General features: G+C 39.0%; 1 protein-coding gene across 2 annotated transcripts in view; it reads left to right on the top strand.

The window, feature by feature from the left end:
• NEGR1 (neuronal growth regulator 1) overlaps positions 1-24,834 on the top strand; it is an 813,801-nt gene that overhangs the window by 638,664 nt on the left and 150,303 nt on the right. For both annotated transcript variants that reach the window (XM_077905038.1, XM_077905039.1), the window contains exon 6: positions 2,182-2,333. In XM_077905038.1, the coding sequence (XP_077761164.1) occupies positions 2,182-2,333 (152 nt within the window). The remainder of the gene's footprint in view (positions 1-2,181; positions 2,334-24,834) is intronic.

The following is a 24,834-nucleotide window of genomic DNA, read 5'->3' as shown; positions in this document are numbered from 1 at the left end:
GCTGCGTGATTTAGCAACATCTGGGACTTTGCCTTCAGACACATTGAAGGGCAGAGAACTGAAAGCCAACTCAGAAAGACAGCCCAGAGGAACAGAAGCAAATAGTACCATCAAGTTACTGACTATACTCCCTTGAGAGTTTCTCCCCAGAGTCAAGCCAAATGAAGACCCTGACTGATTTCTTCTTAACTCTTCAGCAGCAAAATGAATCTGAGTTTTGGTAGGTGGGGCACAATGGAGATTTAGTAGTCCAGGGAGCTGCAGAACGTGTCCATAGTGTAGCTGTGGATAGATAGACTTAAGCCATAATGCTGAAGCTTCCTGCACAATGAGGCTGTGGGGTGTTTATACATAGTATTCACTAATTTGTCAAGAATAAAATTACTAATGTGATGCAGAAAAATATGCAATAATCATGATAGTATTTTGGCAATAATGTTGATAGATTTGCAATATGAGACAGGGGAGTAAAAATTACTATATCCTTGATATTTTATGACCTATTTTCTTGTGTCAGAGTTGCAGATCATTAGGTTTATTGCTCAAGTTAAAGTTTTTCAATGTTTATTTAACTCAAAGTTTTATTAATCTGATTAAAGTTTGAGTTTTGGATAAGTCAAATTCAGCTATTACCTGAAATATAACTAATTCCCAAGGTAATCAAGCATGGCTGCTTATTTTAATCTGCATGTAACTACAGTATATTTTATCTGAATTCAGATGCAAGTCACATAATGTAATGCAAAGGAGTTCAACCTAAACTCTCAGGGGAATGCCATTTATTAGCATCTTTGTGATTAAAGAAATATTTAGTACTAAAACTTGAACATATTAAGAAGGAAAAAAACACCATGCCATTTGGGCTGTGAGCTTTCATAGCCCATATTGTGATCAGCACGTCTTTTCATAGTAGACTTTGGGGTTTTTTAGGGAGACATTATCATCTGGTTGGCATCCTCATTATTTCAGAATTCATCTTTAGAAAGAGAATTTTTTGAGGAGGCTTACCATTTTCTGCGATGTGGGGATGTGATCCTAACTCTGTTGATCTATGAACTATTTATTGTGGACCATTAAGTACTATGCAGGACTCAAATATAAAATAAAGTATATCCATATGACCTTGCCTTTTGAGGAATTTAAAGCAATTGAACTTCCTTGGGTTAAAGAGACCTGTGTGCACAGAAACTACTACAGAGCAGTTTGGTTTCATAAATCTCACAACAATTTTGAGAAAAACATGCAGAGAGAGAGCGAGAGAGAAGGAAGAGTCATTTAAGGAGCATTAGAGTAGGAGAGATAGGACACAGATCAGACCTGAGCGAGGAGGGAAGGTTCCAGCTGGCAGAGATACAAGGGGCTGATGACCACTGGATGCAGATCAGGAAAAAGAAAGCAGAGGTGGGCATGGCAAGCCCTGAGGATGGTGACCCTCTGCCAGCCAGCCTATCTGAGAATGAGGCCTCTGCTGGTAAGCCTGGAGACAGATTGTTGGGTAGTCAGAATGGAATTGGGAAAAATCGAATTTTATATGGAGGCCCAGAAAGGTTAGAGGACTCTCCCAGTCACATTCCTAAGATGTGGTCAAGGTGAGACTCAACTTGAAATGCTCTCAATGCTAGACAGCTGCTTTTCTTCCTAGGGTTACCAGCAAGTCACCTGTCCGGGTTGTACCTAGCAGCAGCAAAGCAGTGTCAGCCCTAGATTCAGAACTATCCTGTCACAGTTGTGGGGTTAACTTTCACCGGAGTGTTCCAATAACAGCAACTGAAATGGCCTAGACGTATTCTAGGCAGCTTTTTAGAAACCATCAGCTTGTGTTTTTTAATAAAATCATTATATTTAATTTGCTTTGCTCTTTCTCAACTTTAACAGATGAGGCGCCATGGCTGTGGTGTGTTTAGTTTTCTAAAATACAAATCAATGTATGACTAGGACATGCAGAAATCTAAATTCAGTTTGTCGTAGAGTACAAATAATCCCGTAGTAACAATCTACAGCTGTCAAACAGCCTCTCCTCCCCGGTACCTACTAACGTAAGGAAAATATAATTGCACCATTATTACATTATGTGCTAACACTTGTGTGGCCAAAACTGTCTTTGGGTTGCCATGGCAACGTCAACTAAGATAAAACTAAAAATGGTATTCACGATGCATATTTACCTATTTTGTCTTCTAGGCTCTTCAATGGCCAACAAGGAATTATTATTCAAAACTTTAGCACAAGATCCATTCTCACGGTTACCAATGTGACACAGGAGCACTTCGGCAACTATACTTGTGTGGCTGCCAACAAGCTAGGCACAACCAATGCGAGCCTGCCTCTCAACCGTAAGTAACACAGTGTTGCCAGAATGCTCCCAGGGGCCCCTCGGCTCCTGTCCATCAGCAGAGATAAAACGTGAGAATGGCCTATGTTCCTTTTAGAACTCAGCCCGATGGGACACATCCCATACACAGAGGAAACCTGGCCCCTAAGTGGTATGAGTGTTTGAGAATTTTTAATCCCTTCTGAAGTCTACATGTGTTGAGAAAAATGTCTTAGAGCTGAGAAAAGGGAAAAAAAAATCCCTAAACAATAGGACCCTCTGAAAAATGTCTTCTGACTGAAGATGGTTTGGTGGGCTTTTGTTTGTTTTTGCTTTGTTTTTAAAAATGCATGACATTATCCTTAAGCATAGGTTAATTTCAGTTGAATTTGCTCTTGGTTGGTTTTCTTTAGACATTCATCTGGAAATAGTGAGAATTTCACATGCCATATATAATATGAAAGAGTAAGTAAATGATCATGGACAGAATATTTTATCCTATATGATAATGTTTTTACCTAAAACTGTATTTGAAATACAATTTAAGGTTTTGCTAAAGTAAGTACTATATTTCTAATATATCTTGGTTCCTAAGGACTAGAAATGGAACAAACTTGAGGATTAGTTGAAGAGAAACCTGAGCTGATGTTTTCTCCCACGATTGCTTTCAGTGCTTGTTGGAAGCTGAATAAACCACACATTTTCATAACCACAAAATATTCCTAATTTTGAAGTGGAGTGTTTCTCAAAGTGTTCAAAGATTACACAGCATAGACTGTCTTTTCAGTTCCACAAAGTTATCTGAATCGTCCTTATCTTTTACAGTTAATATTTTTATAGTAAGCTGACATACATGTATTTGTGTTATCATCCTGTGATAATAAGCCGTCTCTGAAAATTGTGAATATTGTGTAATTCATCACAGACATGATCATGTCTACTTTGCCGATGTGAAGATGGGATATATAATACTCCTACTACTTAAAAATATACTATAAGAAATTTCATGATTTATGAACTTTGAACTACCACAATTTAAGAACTTCTGATTCTAGATAAAGCATATTGGTTGTTTGTAGAAAATAATCATTTGAAAATGATTTGCCCTATGCACACTTTAAAAAAAACACATCACATATTATTCCAGCTTAACATTATTTAATATTTCTTAATGCCCCCACTCTGAAAAATACTACTTGCCATGCTATAGCCATGGCGTAATAAACTTGCTTAAGTTTCTTCCATGAGGAGGATTTATTTAGTGTAATTATGAATAATATAAGCCATTAAAAATATTACAGCAGTGTGAATTTCAATTTAATGTAAATATTGATACTTCTTTGGTGTACTATTAATATTTTAAATGATTTAAATATTCAAGAACCTGAAAGAATAAATGAATTAAAAAGGCAAAGTAAAGAAAAATTTAAGGCTTAATAACACATTAGCTTTTTGCTATTTGAATTTCTAAATCATATCCTGATATTTGAAACTGAAACATTAATAAAAGTGACAAATTAGGAACAAATGACACTTACTTAGGCATTTGTGGTACTCTGGCAACCTTACCACAGTCATCTGGAGATAATGCACTGCTGAAAGGGCTCCTAAACATGGTGTCTTTAGAATGTAGTCTAATCATCTTCCTTTGCCACTGGCTTCCTGTATGTAGATATTAGTGCAATTTGATTAATTTGTCAACAAAGACATACTATGCAAATCTTGTCTGCAATTATGAGCATAACCATAGAAGTCTGGGAAAATGTCTATATATTCAGAACCCTTATATAACCTCATCTGAAGCTCTTATTGCACTGAGCATTCCTGTTTTTACAATAATTATTTTTATATATTTTTCATCTCTCTCCACCAAATTATGTTTGTTAAGAATATAGAATCAATACCTGATTCATTGCATTATCTCCCATATCACCAAGCATAGCGTCTGGTATTTAATAGGTAATTGGGAAGTCTTTAGGGAATAAATGAATTTGTTAAACAGTGAATGAGTGATTGAATGGCTAATGAATAAGTGAATGAATGAACTGGGGTTTAGATGTAAAATGTGTATTTGTAATCCCTAGATATGCAAGGCAATACCAGAAGGATTATAAGTAACACTCCTGTGAGCTTACTATAGACCAGATCCCATTCTAATCTCTTTATATGAATTTGTTCACTTAATCCTCATGTGATCCAAAGAGGTAAATTTTATCATTGCCTTCTTATAGATGAGGAAACTAAGATGAGGAGAGATTGAAAGCTTGGCCAAAATCTAATGGTTAATAAATGACGAAGCAAAACCCTGCATCCCTACAGATTGCTGCAGAGCCCAAGTTTTTAACTCTTACCTTTCCCTGTCTCTTGCTTTGAATATGAAAACATCAGTGGAGTGGAAGATAAATCGCATCACTTGCAACATACTCTGCCAAAGCTAAACCTCCACATACAACATATTTGTCCTCCTTGTGTTTTTTTTATCAACTTTTCTTTAATAATACAGGGTGCTATACTTCAACATATAAAACTTTTTAAAATAAGTGTTTAGATGTAAACAACATATGCCAGATATCTAATTTAAGTATATGAAAGATGAATGGGCTGAATGTTTGACTAAAAGCTTATACAAAAATGAGACTCAGGGACATTTAAACATACATATTTATGACAAATTTTAAGTCTCTTTGGATGGCACAGTTACCCGACACAGGCATTGTGAATCTATAAACTATATTATGGGGAAAGGTAGCTTTCTTAAAGTTTATGTGATGCTAGTTGGAAAGTGCACTGTGTCACTGTGAGAAGAACTTTTATCAGAGCTTCACATGGTCTATGAATGGGAGGGTCTTCAACCTCTAAATTGATCCAAGACTAGAAGCCAATCCTAAGCTGGTCTAGTATTGGCCTATGACCAACTGTTAAAAATCTATTGCTGAAGATCAGCCCGTCCTATAGTTAAGGGAGTGTGTAAAGCTAGCTTGCCCATATTCTTATCCAGGAGAAAAGAAATAGACTGTGGGAAGTCTGCCACTTGTGTACGTGTTAATATTTGGAACATGCCATGAATAAGAATATCTTCATGTTTTTATGGTTTGTATCACTAAATAGTTCATACACTCAGAGACAGGGTTATCAGAAATGTGAGTTGCCTAGTATAGTGTCTATACATAGCAAACACCCAAATTGACTGCTTTCTAACAGCTTTAGCCACTAGGAATCAGTTCCCCATCCATAACCATTTAGGATGAAACTTAGACTGATACAGTCTACTCCTGGTTTGTGACAACCTAGATCACCAAGAAGACAGAAAACAAGAAGCTATAATTTAGAGCTTTTCTATAACTAAGATCATCCAAAAAAGAATGCAGCATTCTTGGGGGGGGGGGGGTGTGCGTGCGTTTCACATAAAATGAGTCAAGGAGACCTTGGTTTGAATTCCAGTTTTACTACATATCAGTTATGTGTGACTTTGAGTAAGCAAATGCCAAAGGCTCAGTTAACTCATTGATAAAACGAGGATATGATAGGATAAAAATGAAACGGGATAATGCATGTAAAGCATTTATCACTCAGCCTGGAACAAAGTAAACAACAAATGTTAGCCATTGTTATTATATTATATCCCCTAATAGCACTCATTTCAAAAAGCAATATATAGATGGCTGACCTTATTTGTTAACCCAGAGCCCAACACTTTACTAAGGATTTAGAGGGTAAAGTGTCACTGGCAAGCCAGGGAGAAGTCATGCAAATCTGAAATAATGCCCCAACTCTTGCTCATAACTTAACCTCATTCTTGGTCAGTGAAGGAACCAGACTTTGTGGTGCTAATTCCAGATTAAATATGATGTTTGCTGCATCGAAGTTCAGACAACTAGAAGATTCAAAGAGTAAAGTCAAACTAAAACTTTCAGGCTCAAATAATTTATTGAATAGCAGCCTTCATTCATTAGATAGATAGATGATAGATAGATAGATAGATAGATAGATAGATAGATAGATAGATGATAGAGGTATTTGGATATGTATATTGACTGCCTACAATGTACAAAGCACTGTGCTCAATGTTGAAAAGAAAAGAATTAATAGATCTAGAAAACCAATCCTCAGAGAGTTCTCTGATGAATGAGAGGAAAGGAATTAGAAACAGACAACTGTAATGCAGTACAGTAATGGTGGCATACTAGAGCAGAGAAGAGGCTCTTAATCTGGTCTTGAGGGCCATGAAAGGACTGTCAACTAGAATAGGCAATGTCAGTATGAGAATTATAACCGAGATACAACTCAAAATACCACCATTGGGTCATTTTCAAAGGTCGAAGTTTGCAGGGTTCATTCAAGAACAATCATGAGCACAGTGCACAGTGACACAAAGGAGAGAATCATCAACTCAGTCTCAGCGACTGATGGTGAGCTATAGAGATGACCCTTGAACAAAGGACGTGATAGGATTGAGCCTGGGTGTGAAATGGGTGGGGGTGGGGGTGGGGGTGATAATACTCTGGAATGAAGTAGCTACTCTAAAGACATGGCAGGCTGAAACAATCAGATACATTTGAAGACATAGTAGTACCTTTATAGGATTGGGGTAAAAGATGGGAGAAGAGAGTATTGAGAGATGACTGGACAAGTTGGTAGAATTAGGACAGGGGAGGCTGCACATGAGCTTGGACTTTATCTTTCTGGTTTTGGAGAGCTGTTGAAGGATTTTTGATAAAGGAAGGATCTGATCAATTTACTTTCTGAAAGACATTCTTAAGTAATGTGGAGGCTAAACCCAGATATTAGACTTATAAGAAGAGAATTACACAAAAAGGGGAGCAGAGGTGAAAGAGTAGAGAGAAGAGTTCATGACTAAATGTGGAGAGAATCTAGACAAATCCCACCATTTAGTTGGGTGAGATTAACCAGGATAGAACATGAGAGGAGGATTAGCATTTTCAGATCTGGGGAGAAGGTAGAGGTAGAAAGAAGAAAAATGACTTTAATTTTAGACATACTCAGTTGGAGGCAATCTCCAGAATGGAGATATGAATTAGAAGTTACTAGAATGAAGGTGGTAATTTCAGTTAGGTATGGCAAAGAGATGAGCAAGGACCAAAATCCAAGTAAAATTCAGCATTGAGGAATGAGCAGAAGGTGAAACATCCTGCAGAAGCTCGTGGATTCTGTGTGGGCAGAGATGCCCGACGCAGATCAGTGCCATGGAAGCCGAGGAGGAGACCTGTTCAAGAAAAGGGAAGGTCAGCAGTGTCCAACGGTACAGCAGATCGGAGACGTCTTAAACTCCATCACTGTCCCTGACAATTGGCAATTATTGGTGATCTTTGCCAAAGCAGCTTCTGTAGCAAATTGGGGGTAGAAGTCACGATGCTGTGGATAGAAAGGTGAAGGAAGTAGGTGAGGAAGTAGAGACATGGGCAGTACACTCCTGTTTCCACAGGCGAGGGTGTGAAAGGAAGAACGTGGGCTGAAGATCTGCCTTGATGCCTCAGGGCCTGGTCTGCACTGGGCCTTGCTCAGTAATAGGCCCAGTGGCCGTGCGTACACCAAGCGCTCCCTGAGCGGCAGAGACGCGGCACCCCAGTCATTGGTGATCGTCCCTCCTGTGCTTCTTGCTCTTCTGCAAGCCTCTCTCATTCTGTTTGTTTGCCTCTTTCCTCACATCTTTCTTCAGTCCTAGAGAAGCAACAAAGGACTGATTAAAAATGAAGTCACCTTAAACCCCTTTGCCTTCTGTGGCCTGTGGACTTTTAGACTGTAATAGTCAGAGGACATCTCATTCTGAGCAGAAATGTTAGTCATCTCATCAGTAGAATGACTTTAGGTAAAGAATATATAGTTTCTCAAGTGAGGGCAAAGCAGAATTTTGTAGGAAAACTGTAGGAAACCTAGAATACAGTGAATCCCTCACCTTCTAGACCATCTGTCCAGAAATTTCTGAAATATAACCTGCCTTGAAAACATCTCTTAAAAAAAAAAAAAAAGAAAAGAAAACATCTCTTAGTGTATGTGTGTGTGTGTGTGTGTGTGTGTGAAAGAGAAAGAGAGAGAGAAAGAAAAAAAAAATATTCTGTGGATCAGTATAGACCAGCCTCAGGGAACAAGTGCTTGAACAAAATTAATAATAGATGACAGCATGCCAACTATTCATAGCAAAATTCCTTATTAAGTAAAAAATGAGGGATTCAGAACTATTTGGGATTTTATACTATTTTTCAGTTGTGGTTGTTATTTCCTGAACATGAGCAACTGAAAGAGATGATTCCTTTAAGTCTTTCCCTAAAATGATGTGAACGGAATGATCCCATCCTGCCATCTATGGGTCCAGTTCATCAAATTTACACCATTATTTGATCAGCAATTCAGTAACTGATTGAATTCATTTCTATAGGCAAAATATGTTGTATGTGCTTTGTTTCCCACCTTCTTTAAAAAAAAGAAACCGGATATTCATGATAGGACCCAAAGAATCACACTCTAAAGGGAAAGAAAGAAGATTAGTTAAGAAGAAAATCTTAGCCATATAAACAAAGTGCTTAAAATTCACATAGCTTTGATTTAATACACGCTTCTCCTGAGACCCAATCTATGAAAATATTGGGGACGAGTCAAGCTTTAATAGTAACAGAGTCCTGACATACAGGCCTGCATAGATAACGATGATATTGCTACAGTCTGTGGGCGCCAAATCCCTGTGTCATGTGTGTCCAAAAGTGGGGTGTCAAACCTATTGTTAGAATATAGGTCCTCATGATGCCATAAGGACTTCTCTCCTTCTGTGTGTGTGTGTGCGCACGCACATGCATTTATTCAAACAACAAAGCATTTGCCTCAGAAATATTACACAAAGTCTTCGAAAGCTTCACCATAACTTTGTCTTTTCCCTGCCTTAGCAACCCTGTGGAGACAATAATGAAGTTCCAATTTCAAATGTTTTATACAATCAGGGCTATTTAACTTTCTGGAAAATCTCCTTTCATGTTAGAGGCTCTTTCTTCCCAGTCTGTTTAATTTGATGGACACCTTCTCATTGAGATTAAAAAAATAAATAAAAATAAAAGTCAGTAGCTGATACCCAAAAGGAAAATGGAAGAGGCTGTTGGAGAAAGTAAGAATGTGGCTGGCATCACAGTTTTTCCTTGTTTAGATCTGACTGAGGCAGGCAAACGTTATTTTTTGACTGATTTGTTGAATATGGAGCCAGCTGTGCCCTTGCAAGTAATATTTCAGCTCTCTGCTTGCTTCAAATGTCCCCACATGCCAGTAAGCAACTGTATGGGCTCTCTGTTACTTTTGTGTATTATAATAAACCCTGATTCCGTGTGAAAGGTGATACCACAAATTTGAATGATTCATATTTTAGATTGAAATTGATCTCCCCTCCTGGAGCTTAAAAGAGATAGGAATTTCATTTTGGTTGAAAGAGGCAGTAATAAATTTAGACGTGGTGATTATTGAAGACAGTGTGCTATGTGAGCCAACTAGCTTTATCCTCACAGCTTTAAGATGTTAATGGAAAGCCTTTCCTGGATGTTCTAGTAATAAATATTTGACAAAAAATCAGGTTTGCAGTTGCAGGTAGATTTTGATAGAGCTGCACCAACCTACTGAATGGCAACTCTGCTGGACTGGAATCCGCACAGACGTAATCGTCATACAAATAATGGATGTATACAAATGTGCTGAAATGCAGTAGGAATGGAGCGAGAAGATTTTTTTTTTTCCTCCCTGACCTTATGCCTAGAAGCCTTGTGTGTTCTCGAGAAGCTAGACACAAAACAGTCATCCAGTGCCATCCGTGAGAGGTGATACCCAACAGGTCGAAGCACTCAGAACAACTGCTGGAACCTATGATGCTCCCCTCCCGGTCACCGGATCAGCACGAGTAAGAGCCAACCCAACCCAAGTGCTAAAGATGCGCTAGTGAAGCCACGTCAAAGGACAGACCCTTAGAGCAAGAGCAGTCTTGGGTAGTACCTGGTTTTTTTCCAGCTTTTTGAAGCAGTGGATTCCTTTCTTTCCCCCAAATAAGACCTGGTGCTCATGCCCTTACTCTGTAACAACGATGAAGTTGGAGTTCATTTGCCTGATGGGGAGGGAAGCGTGGAAAAGCCTGTCTGTTCCCTCCCTCCCACGCTGCACAGTGACCCCGGGGCCCGGCCCACAGCCATGGGCCTGCACAAAACCAGGTTTGAAAGCTTTCCGTCTAGGAGTTCTTTCCATCTGGGGGTGCGGGAACTCCAAGTAGCGTATTGTCACAGCGGATGGAAAGCTGCAGCCGGCTCCGTTTCTCTTGCTCCTGGTGCAGTGCTCTTTCCACCACACAGGCCAACCACCAAAAGCTCTGGAAGCAAGCGGATCGTCGTCGCCCGTGCAGGATGTTGGTCGGTTCCTGCAATCCCCGTCTTTAAGCTTCCTTGTCTCACCTGATTTTTATCCGGTCGTTGTGAAGATCAAATGATACAGGACACGTAAAATAGCAAATACGGTGCCTCATTAAGTGTCACTTTTCCTTTTCTTTCCTCTCCGGTACGGATGATGCAAACACTGAAGGGTAAACCAGTGGAAACTCAATCCCTGTAGCCCCAGGAACAGTGTGGCTTCATCTCAGTGGAGGTTCCAGGATGGCGCTGGTTCTTTAATTCATTTATTCATGTACTTATGTATATCGCTAGGATACTGTCTTTTTTATTAGAATTATTAATTAAATCAGCCATGCACATAAGCATTCACTTGTAATGATGTAAAAAAAAAAAAAAAGTGGCCAGGTTGATAGAGAGGGTTGTACAAGATTAATTACTCTACTGATGTGTTTCCTTCGGGTTAAGAGGCAATTTGACAGCTGCATCCTCCAGCTCCTGAAGCTACACGTGCCTCCCGATGGCTGACGAGGGGTCAGTAAATGCCAAAGGGAGGATGGAGCGTTGCTATTTGCTGGTGCCATTGATCAGCCCCGAAATGTAGCAGGTTTGAGGGAATTAGGTACCAAAAAGATATTGAAAAATCAAAAAGAGTTTCAAACTCAGCCATAAAATTTTACTAGGGGTCCTAGGCTGAGAGGCAGGCTATTTAGGTTCTTGCCTTTCCTTGGAGAAGTCCTTACGTAAGGCACTGAACCTTCTGGCCTCAGTTTCCTCACCTCTAAAATGAGGGGAATAAAATAAATAACCAAATTCTCTTTTGGCCATAATGCTTCAAGAGTCTAGGAAAAAAAATCTATGTGTGTTTAAAAGAAGCAGTATTTACGTATTGACTGATATTAAAAACAGTTACACTTACCCCTTAACATAGTAGAAAGGCTGCCAATATTTTTCCCTTCTGTACGTTTTTGTCATTGAACCCGAAATTATTTTTTATTGACAGGGGAAGAAAAAAAAAGTATTTTAATGTGTTTTGCTCTGTGGCGAGTTTCCATAAAGTTTAGCTCAATAGCACTGCTGGCCTAATCATTTTGTCATCTCTACAAAGAATTTTACTCTCCAGGGAAATTTCCTTTATGTTCACAGTTTCAATTCTGTCGGCCAATAAACCTATGGAAAGGCACGAGAATAGATCTTCCTGCTTGCTATTTCACAAAACTCTGACCCTTATAACAAATCAGGCCAAAATGTGACCCTGTGTATATGGGAGTTGTGGCTATGAAGATTTTGTAAAAATGAAAAGGTGCCAGCATTTCCAGCTTGGAGAAGGTATTAGCAGCCTCTGGCTTCCTGAGGGCCTCAGCTGGCCTCCCCACGACGGCATGGGGGGCCCGGGAGCGATTCCCCTCGCGGGGACTTCTCAGGTGGGCTCTCCAGAACACTCGCCCAGCGTGCAGTGTGTTCCCTGTAGCCGGGACGGGATCCGGGGCAGGATCCAGTAGTGTGAGCACGGCTGTGGCGTCGGGCACTGCGTCCCACCCCGACTCTGGGACTGTGGTGTCTTCTCCTGGGAAATGCTGAGTCCGAGAGAGAAGTGAAGGAGAGGATCATCCCCAAGTGCCAGTCTTATGAACCTTCCCGTTTCTCCTCAGGCCACACGAAGTGCAATTAATAGAGCACATCACCATAAAGGAACAGTAAAGTGGAATTGGATTTTTTTTTCTCCCCTGTTTTGATGTTCCAAATAAAGGAAAAAAAGAGGAAGAACTAATTGCAAAAGCAATGATATTTCAGTGGGCCACGCTTGCTCGGAACCTCTGTCAATTCTGCTTTCGTAGCCGTAAAGTGGCTGGGGAAGTGACTAGAAATGGCACATCCTCATTGACTGTGTCTATTCAGCATGGACTGGATTTCCCTACTTATAAATATAATTCAATTGAGATTTCTCTCCGGAGACACAAATGAGATATCTGCACGGTACATGTTTAAGTAAGATTTGGATAAATCAAGCAAGACTTGCTTGCGTGGAGATGTTGTTTCACCTCTGGCACGGCCAGAAATTCTTAGTAAGTTGGATTTTTCCAATTTTATCTTTTTCTTTTCTTTACAAGATTTCTCTTTCGATGATTTTAAAGCAAAGAAATAACTCGAGTAACCCAGCTCTAAAATGTGGTATTAGGTAGGTTGCATGCTCTTCAGTTTCCTTTCTTTGATTTTTTAAGTCAATCCAATTAGTGCATATGTGGAACAGCCTAATTAGTGAGGCAGATCATAATTCTTGTCAAAGAACCATTAGAGTCACCACTCGGGCCACTTAGAAAGAATTAAGTTTTCTAAAGTACTTCCTAAGACAACATACAGCATGTGCTTTTTCTAAAACTGGCGGGATTATAGTCATGTTTTAAGGATGAGTGGTCATACCTATAAGGAAAATTCATATTTACTCAAAAAATAACAATTTCTTGGGAGCCCTATAGCTTATAATAATATGCTTACCCAAATGTAGACAATATCTATACTTGAACTATTTAACTAAGCAAACACATTTTTAGGAAGACTTGCAAAAGCTATGAACGCACAACTCTGTGGTCTTGACTCTGCTGGAAAAAGATAAAGCGGAAGTGTTTATTTCTCTCAAGCTGGCGTATTGCTGTTGGAGTCCGTATTTGACATCCTTTCTTATACCCATTTCGCTTCATACTTCAGAACCACCTGTATTTCCCCAACATCCCTCCTGCCAGCAGCACCTGAAGGAATGGGTCTCGTATGCCAAAATATTCTTAGACTGCCACACATCACCTCCATTCGAATCTTCTGTTATTTACTTTTTTTTTCTTTGTTAGCATATTCCCGGATTCTTCCTCCTTCTTATTCTTGTTGTTATATTTTCTGAAGGACAAAAGACATGATTACTCACATATTTTAGTTCTAGATTCACCTGCTTTCTGGATCATACCCTCTTTTTTTTTTTTCTTCCTCTCCTTTTTTCCTCAACTCCAGGACTTCATCATCACCAAAACAGATAAATAGATGCTTCTCTAACCAGAAATATAAATTTCGGAACGGCAACAAACAGCCCCAGAATGGGCAGCTCAAAAATTGCTTTTGAGAGCTTCATCACCGAAAATGTAATCAAACTTAGCTTACCCAAAATTGATTTAAGTTGCAGCCTAAGGCCCAACCTTTGACCAGGGCAGCGTTCGCACTTGCATCGATTCAGCCCACAATTGAATTACTCAGCAATTCTGCGCACTTTCAGCTCCAGCCCCGGAGTGCAAATGGCCAATTTGGGAAGCAACCTGGTTGAGCTTGAAATTTGCAGGAAGATTTCCTCATACATTCCTGGGAAAAAGCAGGCTTACTTTTTTAAAATAGTCTTAGTCACATAATTGGCTGCCCAGACCATCTTTTGTTTATTTTTTATGTTCATTTTGATGTAAGAAAACTGCTTCTCCCAGAGAATCTCTTGACTGAAAAGATGAGTTCAAATCTTAAGATATATGTACTAAAATTTGGAGAAAATGAAATTAATGGTGTTAAAATAAGGAAGTATAATATTCTAGTAGATAAAGAGAAAGGTCGTGTACACATTGTATTTTATAGTTCTAGATGTGGCAGTTAAAGAAAAAAGCAAGACATGGTTTTTGTGATGTAAGCAAAAGAACCTTCCATAGGTATCCATCGAATCGTATTCTATGAAACACATCCCACCCTTCCTTTCCAAAATATTTTATAAGATTAGCACAAAAAAATTAAAAATGCTCTTTCTAGGACATGGCAGGCTTTTGTTATACATTTTTATTTTTCATATTTACCCCATTGTGCTGTAAATTAGTTGTATATCATCTGTCATCCTCATAGAGCTCCTTTTATTTTCACATAAACCTTCCTATCTTTATGTGCTTATTTTACATATTTATAATTATAACATAGATTGAATTTTATACCTTGCAAAAACTTCCCCATATTTCTATTCAGTATTACTTAATAAAAATCGTATGGCTTCACTATTATGTATTCAGTGAGTGGTGCAGGGGTAGAAATGTAACTGCAACAAAGAATGCGTATCACAAAATTTACAAATAATAATAAAATGTTATTTTACCCCATCTAGCCAATTCCGTCTCATAGAATCCTTTCACTGATTCTGGCCAAAATCATGCATCTGTGGCCAGCTATGGCTGCAATTCAATCATGATTTGACAAGTGGAGGTGTATCCCAACTATGAGTGTTATTCTGCTATGAGTATCTGTTGCTATTTTTATTTATGGTGGTGAGTAAGATGAAGGTAACCTCTTTGCTAAAACATATAACGGTTTTAGATCCTGAAAGAAAATCCTCTTAATTATGTTTTCTACTCATGATTTAATGGCTACATTCAATATACTTTTATGTTTAATTTCCATTACCATTTTCACAGTCATTTTCTTAAGTGTCAACAATCAACAACAATAATGAAAAATCAACCCCAAATTTGGAGCGTTTGCCAATCATTCTCTCTTTGGCTTCATGGGATTAAAACATTACAAGATAAGCATCCCCTGTGGCCTCACAACTTTGGTCTAAAATGTTGCTTAAGGACTAGTGTAAAGTAGGGATGAGGCATAGGGATGGAGTCATGGAAAAAACCTAAAGATCATAGATCATAGTATTAATGTCACAAAATAATTTTGAAATAATGAGTTTTGAGGAGCTGTGACATGCTTTTAATATCATTTATTTAATTGCAAGCTTATAAAACTTCATTTTAACAAAGGCAACATTTAGCAAACTGCTCACATTCCTTCAGGTTTAACAGCCGGCTCCCGTGACCTGATACACGCCAGTTTCAATATGCCTCTACTGACCCGAGAGAGTATTAAGGACGAGTAGTTTCCTTCCCCATCTACAAACTGCAAGATTCTAGGCAAACTACATAACCTTTTTTATCTTCAATTTACTCATGAAAAATGGACTTAATCATACTTTATTCACATGGAAGTGAAAGCATCTTATATATTAAACAAGATACGTGTTTATATGCACTTGGTGCATGGTAAGAATTCATCCATTTGTCTTTCCTCCACCTCTTATATAACTCCAAGCCGCCTCATTTTATCTCTAATTTCCTTAACTTTACTGTGAGGTAGGGATGACTTGACACAATATCTCCAAATCAATATACTGACCCCTGATGGAGGTGAGACTTTTTTCTGTCTCTGTGATAAGCTCATGCACCCCCGAATGCCCACACGTGCATGCAGCATTTCTTGTTCACATTTGCTGCAACACAGAACGTTTCCCTCTTAAAATTGACTCCGTCCCTATGCCTCATCCCTGCGTTACACTAGTTCTCAAGCAACATTTTAGACCAAAGTTGTGAGGCTGCAGCGATGCTTATCCTGTAATGTTTTAATCCCATGAAGCCAAAGAGAAAAATATATCACCGAGTCATAAAAAATTTTCAGTATTTCACATTAACATCACAACAGATTCCAGATTTTGGAATATAACCGGACCAGGGTCAGGGGACAAGGAATACATATTTTAAGTTGCTTTGAAGTAGGTGGAATCTATTTCCTTTTATCCCCCCAAAGTATCTTAAAGTGTTTTGTTTCCTTGCTCTTCCTACCTGTTTAAAGCAAGAAAATTATAGTGTGTAGCCTGCGTACTTTGGGACATGAAATTAGCCAGTAATGTAATAATTTTGAAACTGCAGTATCTATTCACTTATTCAGCCTACTGACTATCTTAAGTGCCTAGCCCCGTGCTGTGCTGGGAATACAGAGGTGAGCCGGTAAACCTTGATTCCTAACCCTTTGAAGACTGCTATTTTTGACGGGATGGCTGGAGACAGAAGCAGTTGCCACAGAATGTGGTAAATTCCTGGAGGTGAGACACAGAATGACAGATGTGAAGCGATAAAATAAATTTCGTATGGCTGGAGCACAGAGGACAATGAAGGGAAAAGCGGGCAGACACAGGAAGGAAAGAAAGGCAGCACTAGCTTGTGAATAGCCGTGTAGGCATGTGCTACCGTCTTTTAATGTGTTATACAAATGTGATGTGCATCCTTCTCATATACTATTGATCGCTTTTAAAATGTGAGTGACAATTTCAGTAATAAATACTTATTACTGAAATATTGTGATACTTTGGTTCTTAAGAAGTCTCACCATGCATGTGCAGCAACCCCAGTCCCTAACATAAAGACTACTAAAGAAAGAGTTACTAAGATAAAGGCTACTTTTGGTCCGAACTTTAATTCCTCTGCCATGTGTGGCCATCCTCAGACACATGTAACCTATTTATCGCTTCCTCCTATATTTCTAGAAAAATCATATACACTTGTGCCAACTTGCATTTAAAGGAAGAACAGTTGCTTCAATCTCTTGACACATTATGCTGATCCAATAGTAAAATAATTAGTACTGAACTATTTTTCTAATATGGTCTTCCCTAACTTTTTTCTAGGACACTGTTAATCTGTTCAGTAAATCAGACTATAATTGTCTGGTCTCAGATTACACAGGATGTTGCAAGAAGCTCTCCAAAGATACTTTGGAGTAAAATCTTTCATCTCTGACTACTGTAATAAAGTCAAATACTCTTGCCCCTGAATGAACCCATGGAGAACTTTCCTATATAGATTTTTAACACATTGTCTCCTGATTAGAAAATCACCTGACTTGTAAGGTCACAATAATGATTGATAGCCAAACATTAAAAAATTATTTCTGTGTCCTGGAAAATAGCCCATCAAGATAGTTCTACCAATTTAGTTACAGTCCACTATATGCAATGGAATATCCAGCGTAGTATGTACTTTCTCCAGTCCCAGACCAAGGAAGAGTTAAGCTCTCTAGATTTATCTATGTGTTTTGTTTTGTTTTGCTTTGGTTTTGAATAACTGATATCTCCAGTCCCATCTTTCAACTGGTTATGAAAGGAACTGGATGAGAGAGCTAAGATGGCTTAGTACAAATCCAGCCCCACGGTTAATCAGCAAGTCAATACAAATGCCTGTGTACACCACGTTGTACTAATGGCTGGAGGGTGAGGATGCGAGGAAAGGGAAGTGTGAGGAGAAAAGTCTAGCAGCCTCTGTTCGGTACAGCTGGTAGGAGATCAGACTTAGTATCTAGGTTCAATTAGAGAATGAGGAGAGGCAAGATGTAATGCAGTGTTCTATCTAGATAAGGTAATTATGGCTTCGGGAGCTCAGAAAAAGTGAGTATCAAGGTACTGGAAAAAGATAACTCCAAGCCAGGATTCTGCTGATGGTGATTCAGAAGCATTATCTTCAAATACAAAGACAACATTATTATCCTTTGTGATTTACAGTTGTTTAATTCAATGTGAGATAGGCCTGACTTTTAACAGTTTTGAAAAATACTGTGTCCTGTTCCTGTTGTTATTGTTGTTGTTTAAGGAAGAATGTGCAGCAAAATAACAAGCTTACACAGAGGACAGTTTCAGACTGGAAATGGTGCCAATTACCACGTCGGCGGAAAATAGAAAAAATCTGGAATCTATTATAGTGATTGGAAACAATTATTTTAGCTATGCATGTGAGTGTGTGTATGTGTGTGTGCACGCGCGCGTATGTATCCGTGCATAAGGCTGAATTAAAAATCACCTAATATTGATTTCAGTTCTTCATGACCATCATTATGTGTACTGTTTATAACCTCTCCATCCTAAAAGACCATCAGATGCATGCTCATTTAAGTAATTACTCATATTTGTCATTTTATAGGAGCTTGGTCGTTCCCCCAACATTGTTGGTAGCTTATTGGTGGTTGCCACCATGCTGTAGGCTTCTTCATCGGGGAGCCTTTAAAGCTATAAAATTCTAACATTTGTTATTTAAAATGACCTTTGAAAAATGTCCAAAACAGAAGTCTAGGAACAAAAGCAAATTATTTTATCTATATTCTACTTTACCATTAAAATTCTGTTGAACCAAAGTGCTGAAGGGCTGTATTCCAAAAATAATTTATCAATGCTTATTCATTAATATTAAAATCCTGTGAGACTTGTCAGGAATGAACACAAAATTTTAAAATCTGTGAATAACTTTCTAGATAAGTTTTCTAAAGCATCTGTGTTAGGATTAGGGAACAGTTGCAAGTAATGAAACCCCAAACTGACTTAAACAAAATACTTACTTCCCTATCACATGGAAGCCTGAGATATAGATAGTCCAGGGCAAGAATGGCATCATAATATTAAAAACATAGTCTCCTTGCGTGATTTTGTTCCACTTTGTACCATCTGTTCCCAAGTTACGTTACTGTCCCAAGTATCCCACCTAGTTCAAAGCGTAATATTGGTACTTCAGGCTGTGGGAAGAAGAATAGAGGGGTGGGGATCTTACTCCTTTCTTTCATCAATGCTTCCCCAAATCTGAACACACTATTTACGTTTTTTTTTTTTTCATGTAAGGCAGTGTCTTTATTGTTTTTAAATTAAAACCTGTATATCCTTAAAGTGCACAACATGATTTTGATATATATGTGTACATTTCACTATATTCACACATATATTTAGTGAAACAATTACTGCGGTCAGGGTAATTACCATATCTTATTACCATGTAGTTACCACTTTTTGTGTGTGTAATGAGAGCACCTGATACCCACTCTCTACTCTCATAGCACATTTCCAGTATTTAACACATTATTATTAAGGGCAGTCATCATGCCGTACATTAGGCCCCTAGCATTCTTCCTACATAATTGCACCTTTGTATCCTTTGATCAACATCTCCTCCCTGTTTCCCCCACCTCCTAGCCCCTGGTAACCACAGTTCTACTCTTTGTTTCTATGTATTTGATTTTTTTTTAATTCCACATGTGAGATCATACCATTTTTTTTCTTTCCAATTGATGTATTTCACTTAGCACAATATTCTTGGTTAGTGACAGCTGAATTCTCTGCCAAAACTGTATTTTTCTTATTATAGGAAAAGGATACATGGCTCTTGAGGGACAACCAGTAAGTAGTATTTACTACAGTCTATCTGTGACTCAAATAGCCAGGCATGCCCTTCTTCCTCTATATAAAACGTACCCGTTCCTATCAAAGGTAGATGATCACAGTGCTCTATCAGATGTTGGGTCTGAGATCCAAGACCTCTCGGTGATGCTCAGTCCTTTCTGTCAGCCTGAATGTGACACATCGTGCGCAGCTCAACTTGGGATTCAAACAAACATTTTCTGCCACATACGGGCTGAATGTACTATGGTAAACTAAAACACTGTAATAGCACTTCCGTTATAAAAGGGGAAAGGGGAAACCCACAACAGCCATTATCACAGCAATGGTCAGCTCCTGCCCGTTTGAAGAGTCAAGTTCCCTTTTTCTGCCTGTATTATATGTTCCTTATGTAGAACACAAGGCAGCTACTCATTCTCTGCTCTGGAAAGAACTCCCAAGTCCATTGTCCTCTGTGGCCATTGTCTTTTTCCTTTGGGAACTCTGGATGCTGGGCTCCATGAGTCTATCTGAGGAAAGCGTTGGGGACCAAACAACCTGTGTGGCCCACTTTGTACTGAGGCAGATTGACGACACAGAACTCTCTTTAAAGTTAACAACTACAATAGGAGACCAGGTTTGTGGTTTACTTTGACAAAACCATGTGCCCTGAAACTTAATTGGCTTCCAGTCTAGTTAATCTAATTTGTTAGCAGCCTTAGGGAAATGTTTTTGGTAGAAAGAATTTTGAATACTGGTAGCTTCGATGTTTTACTTACTATCATCTTTGTTCTCTCTCGGTCGAACATGGCTACATTATTAAGGAGATCAAAAATGGTGAGCTTGGTTGGAAAGACAATAGTCATAGTTTTGTCTCTGCTCTAAGGCTCACAGACTTTCCAAGACCACTTTGTTTGATGTGGAGGTTGATGCTTTGTAGCTACTTCTTGAGTGCTTTAACTGGGGACAGAAGCAATTGGCTTTTCAGTGCTGTAGGATGTGTTACCAGACTCTCCATCGCTTTAGGTTATAGGGTGCAGGCAGCTCCTCCTTCAGCAAAGGTGTATTCCTTCTCATCTCTGTAGACCAGCCAGCAGTACAATGAATTCATGATCTCAGAGTGGCAAATGCAGGCAGCACACATTAACCCCTTGAATTCTCCTATTCTTCTTTCTTCCTTGAAAATCATATGTGTAGGCTCAATGTCAGAAGAATTTTATATTACATATTGAACAAATAGTTGTTCTTCCAAAGACACTAGAATACCCCAAGTGGGTAGGGTCATGAAAATTACCAAGATTACACTGAACCAGAGATAATGAAAGAAATTTGTATATTTTGAGTTCAATGAAAAATGAACTATCTTCACCAACTGAAGCACCACGTATGCATAGAACACAGGCCCATCATTTAAGGTAGAATGAGAGTGGGTACAGAAAATAACTTATTAAGGTTTTCTAAGAAAGTATCAAGTCCCTATGGCTAAATGAGAGCATACATTTACTGATATCACCAACATTCAAAGAAATGTCTGATTCTTGGGATAACAATAACAAAGAATTCTTATGACATGGACCTTGCATCCCTTTCCCTGCTCCCTTTACTTTATACGTGAAGAAATCATTCCAGAGAAGAGAGGTAATAACTATTCTTCGGCATAACAAGTTAACAGTAGAACCTAGATAAGAACTCAGTTCTCCTAACACTTTACTTTTTGCAACTGTGCAAGAAAAAAAAAAAAAGACTGAAGAAATATGTGACAATGATTGTGAAATATCTGAGATTATCCTACTTATAAGTTAATGTTAGCTTGCCATAGTTTCTTTAGCAGAAAACACAAGACCCCTGGATTGGAGAAACAAGATTTTATTACTCAGCAAGAATGATAGCCCTGGAGTCAGTACATTTGCATCCATTCCCTGAGCCCCACATTCCCACAGAGTCCATATAAATGGCCCAGATGGGTGCTTGTACATGCCATGGGTTCTGTTAAAGGGGAAGAACACTGAGCTTTGGGAACCTGGAGTTTCTAGCGGCCAGTAGAATGTGCAGTCTTTCTAGTCCATTGCCTAGACTTAGCAATTGTGTGAGACTGACACTGACTCTAAACTCTATGAGACCACAACATACATTCTGAATTGACCCCCAAATACTGATTTATTAATGTACAATAAGAAATTGACTTGGACTATAATGTTCCTATTGGCATCATCACCTCGTTCTGGTCCTAGAATGAAACAACATGAAAAAAACTACATCATAATCAGAAGTTGTTTTATTAATTCTTCCTAAGAAATCACTGAGGACAGAAAATACTTGAAATCCATAGGATCAGCCATTCTCTCCCCTGTAGCCAGACCTGCGTTAGACACCAAATCACAATCAGCAGATTGCTTCGTGGTCATGGAATCTGACAAGGGGAGAAAAATAAATCAAACAGTAAATGGCATTAGTCTACAACCAGCAGCCCTTCATTCATCTCACCAAAAAAATGTCAATTCTAGCAGTGGGGGAAAATATGCATAAAGTTCAATGATTCTGGCTCCCTTTTCTCCGAGTGGTACAGACATCCCATCCATCTCTAAACCACCCCCTCCCATCCTATTTCCCCCTGTGATTTTGCTGTGCCTGCAGCTGACCAAATCCTGGATCTCTACCTCCTTCCTCTTAGGAGTAGCATATTCTTTGTTTAGATGTGTCAATGTATTCAATCAGGTTTCTGTCAAGTTCTGTTTGCTGTATAATTTCTTTTGTCTTTAAAAGGTAATTTTGCATATATCTGTTCTGATCTGTTGCTTTCATAATTTAACTCTCAGAAGGCAAGCTAATTTCCCTCATTTTCAATTCTGCAAGTGAGATGGGGGCATAGCCCATCCAAAAGGCAATTCATTCAAAGTCCAGCCAATTATCTCATTGCTTATTTATTCAACTGATTATTTGATACCCTGTAAAAATAAGAAAAATACTCTCAAATAAAAATTTTTAAATGAGCTTTTCCTTCTCCTTGAAATATTTTTAGGAAAGTTGCCATTGAAGACCATATGTATGAATTATCCTACCAGTGTTCAAACCACATTAAATATTATGCAGTATCCCTCTTAGTTTCTTTTTTTTTAATAATTTTTACTTATTTATGATAGTCACAGAGAGAGAGAGAGAGGCGCAGAGACATAGGCAGAGGGAGAAGGAGGCTCCACGCACCAGGAGCCCGACATGGGATTCGATCCTGGGTCTCCAGGATCGCGCCCTGGGCCAAAGGCAGGCGCTAAACCGCTGTGCCACCCAGGGATCCCTCCCTCTTAGTTTCTATGAATAATACAGTCAGAGCCTATATGTACTTAGCAAATTTATCTAAAACCTACTATTATGAAAAGGCTTCAGTCTTATATACGAGCTATAGCCAAACTACCTCCACACACAAGTAAACTGTGTTCCATTGGGAAGTATTGCTTTATTGGCCTATTATTTGAAAACTAGAATATCTTTTCCCTACAGAAACAACGTTTCTTCATGTATTCATTTATTCATTCATCTTTTCATTACTGATTCTGGACTTGGTGCCAGGATCTACATCTGTTGCTGGAATACAATGGCAATAAGGCAGACGTAACCCCAATCCTCGAGAAATTTATAATCTGTGGTAGATATCAGCATGTTATCAGACAAATATAACACGCAAGGGTCAGGCAGGACTTTCTGAAGAAATTGATATTGAGTATGAGACTTGAAGAATGAGTGGATGTTAGCCAGGCAAAAAGGAGAAGCGAGGAAATTTCAGATGAAAGAGTATATAAGAATTCCCAAGGCAAAAGAGACTTGTTTAACCCACCATACACTGAAAGTGGAATCACAGATTGATTGAAATAAGGGAAAGAGAAGAGATCTAGTTGTTGAACCTTAGGTCTAAAGGTATTAAGAGTCTTAAAAAGTTCGTATTATCTAACAGCATTTTGGTGGGGGGAAACTGAGGCCCAATAACTCACACATTCTCCTGAGGGAGAATATCACCTGATTCTCCCTACAATCACTGCCTCCAGGATGTAATTAAATACACATGCCTAATAGATAGACATCATTTATATGATTGTATTCAGAGTTCTAATTCAAAATAATATGAATTCCTAGCATTATGCATTAGACTCCGAGACTTCAATCAGCACGTTCTTAGGTGAGCATGCCTACATTTATATGCTTATGTATATCTGTTAGGGATTAAGCTCCATAGCACTTAAAGATGTTTGCTAAACGAGGTCTTAAATTGGGAGCTTTGTTTTTCTCTTGTAACTAAAAGTCTGGAGGTAGGTAAACTGGTCCGCAATGTTGGCCCCATAGTGTTAACAGGGACCGGTCTGTCCTTTTAATTTCCCTTTGCGTGTTCTTGTCTCACTTGCGAAGGAGGGCAGAGAGCATTCAAACATCCCCACCATATCCCAAGCGGGAAGAAGAGAGGGGCGTAGGATGGCTGGACTTGGCTATCTTTTGAGGAACTTTCCCAGAAACTTCACCCACTGACTGCTACTTGCACTACTTTGCCTGAGATGTACCGCATAACCACAGATGTGAGGAAGGCTAGGAAATATAGTTGTTTTCTCATTGGCCCCACTGGTGCCCCAACATGACCAGCTCTTCTTGTCTACATCAGAAGCCTGTCCTGGGACTCAGGACAGGTTACTTCTTTTTTTTTTTTTTTTCCGGGCGGCGGGGGGGATAGGTTACTTATTTTCCTGGTTCAGCCATTTCCTTGATCTGTGACTCTGAGCAAGTCACACCATGCCTGTGAAATTCATTCTCCTGACTCATGAAATGGAGTGGGATTGAATAAATATACTCTAGCAAGTTCCGATAAACTTGCATCCTCTGGTCTTTTATTGTAGCTGGCCATTTTACCCAGAGATTGGCCAGGAAGAAAGGAAAAGTCAAAAGTCAGTTCAGGTCCCTTGGTGGATACCTTGCCCTCTTCTGTAACTCTTAGAACCTTCACCCAGGACAGATAGTGAGGCGTGGGCAGAAACACAGGCCGAGAGAAGCAGATCGGTCTGGCAAGCTTGCTGGTTCACAAGATACATCTCACAGCGTTGGATGTCATTGCCTGATGAACAGATAGCCACAGAGGCCTCAACGAAATCTTTTAACCTTCCAAATGGCCATCAGGAAGATGGGGAGCCTGAATATCCCAGTGTCTGAGCTCTTTGCCAACATGC

Source organism: Canis aureus, chromosome 8 (genome assembly GCF_053574225.1).
Source record: "Canis aureus isolate CA01 chromosome 8, VMU_Caureus_v.1.0, whole genome shotgun sequence".
In the NCBI taxonomy this organism is placed as follows: Eukaryota; Metazoa; Chordata; class Mammalia; order Carnivora; family Canidae; genus Canis; species Canis aureus.
Note: the sequence above shows the minus strand (reverse complement) of the source record. Positions and strands in the feature narration are given on the sequence as shown.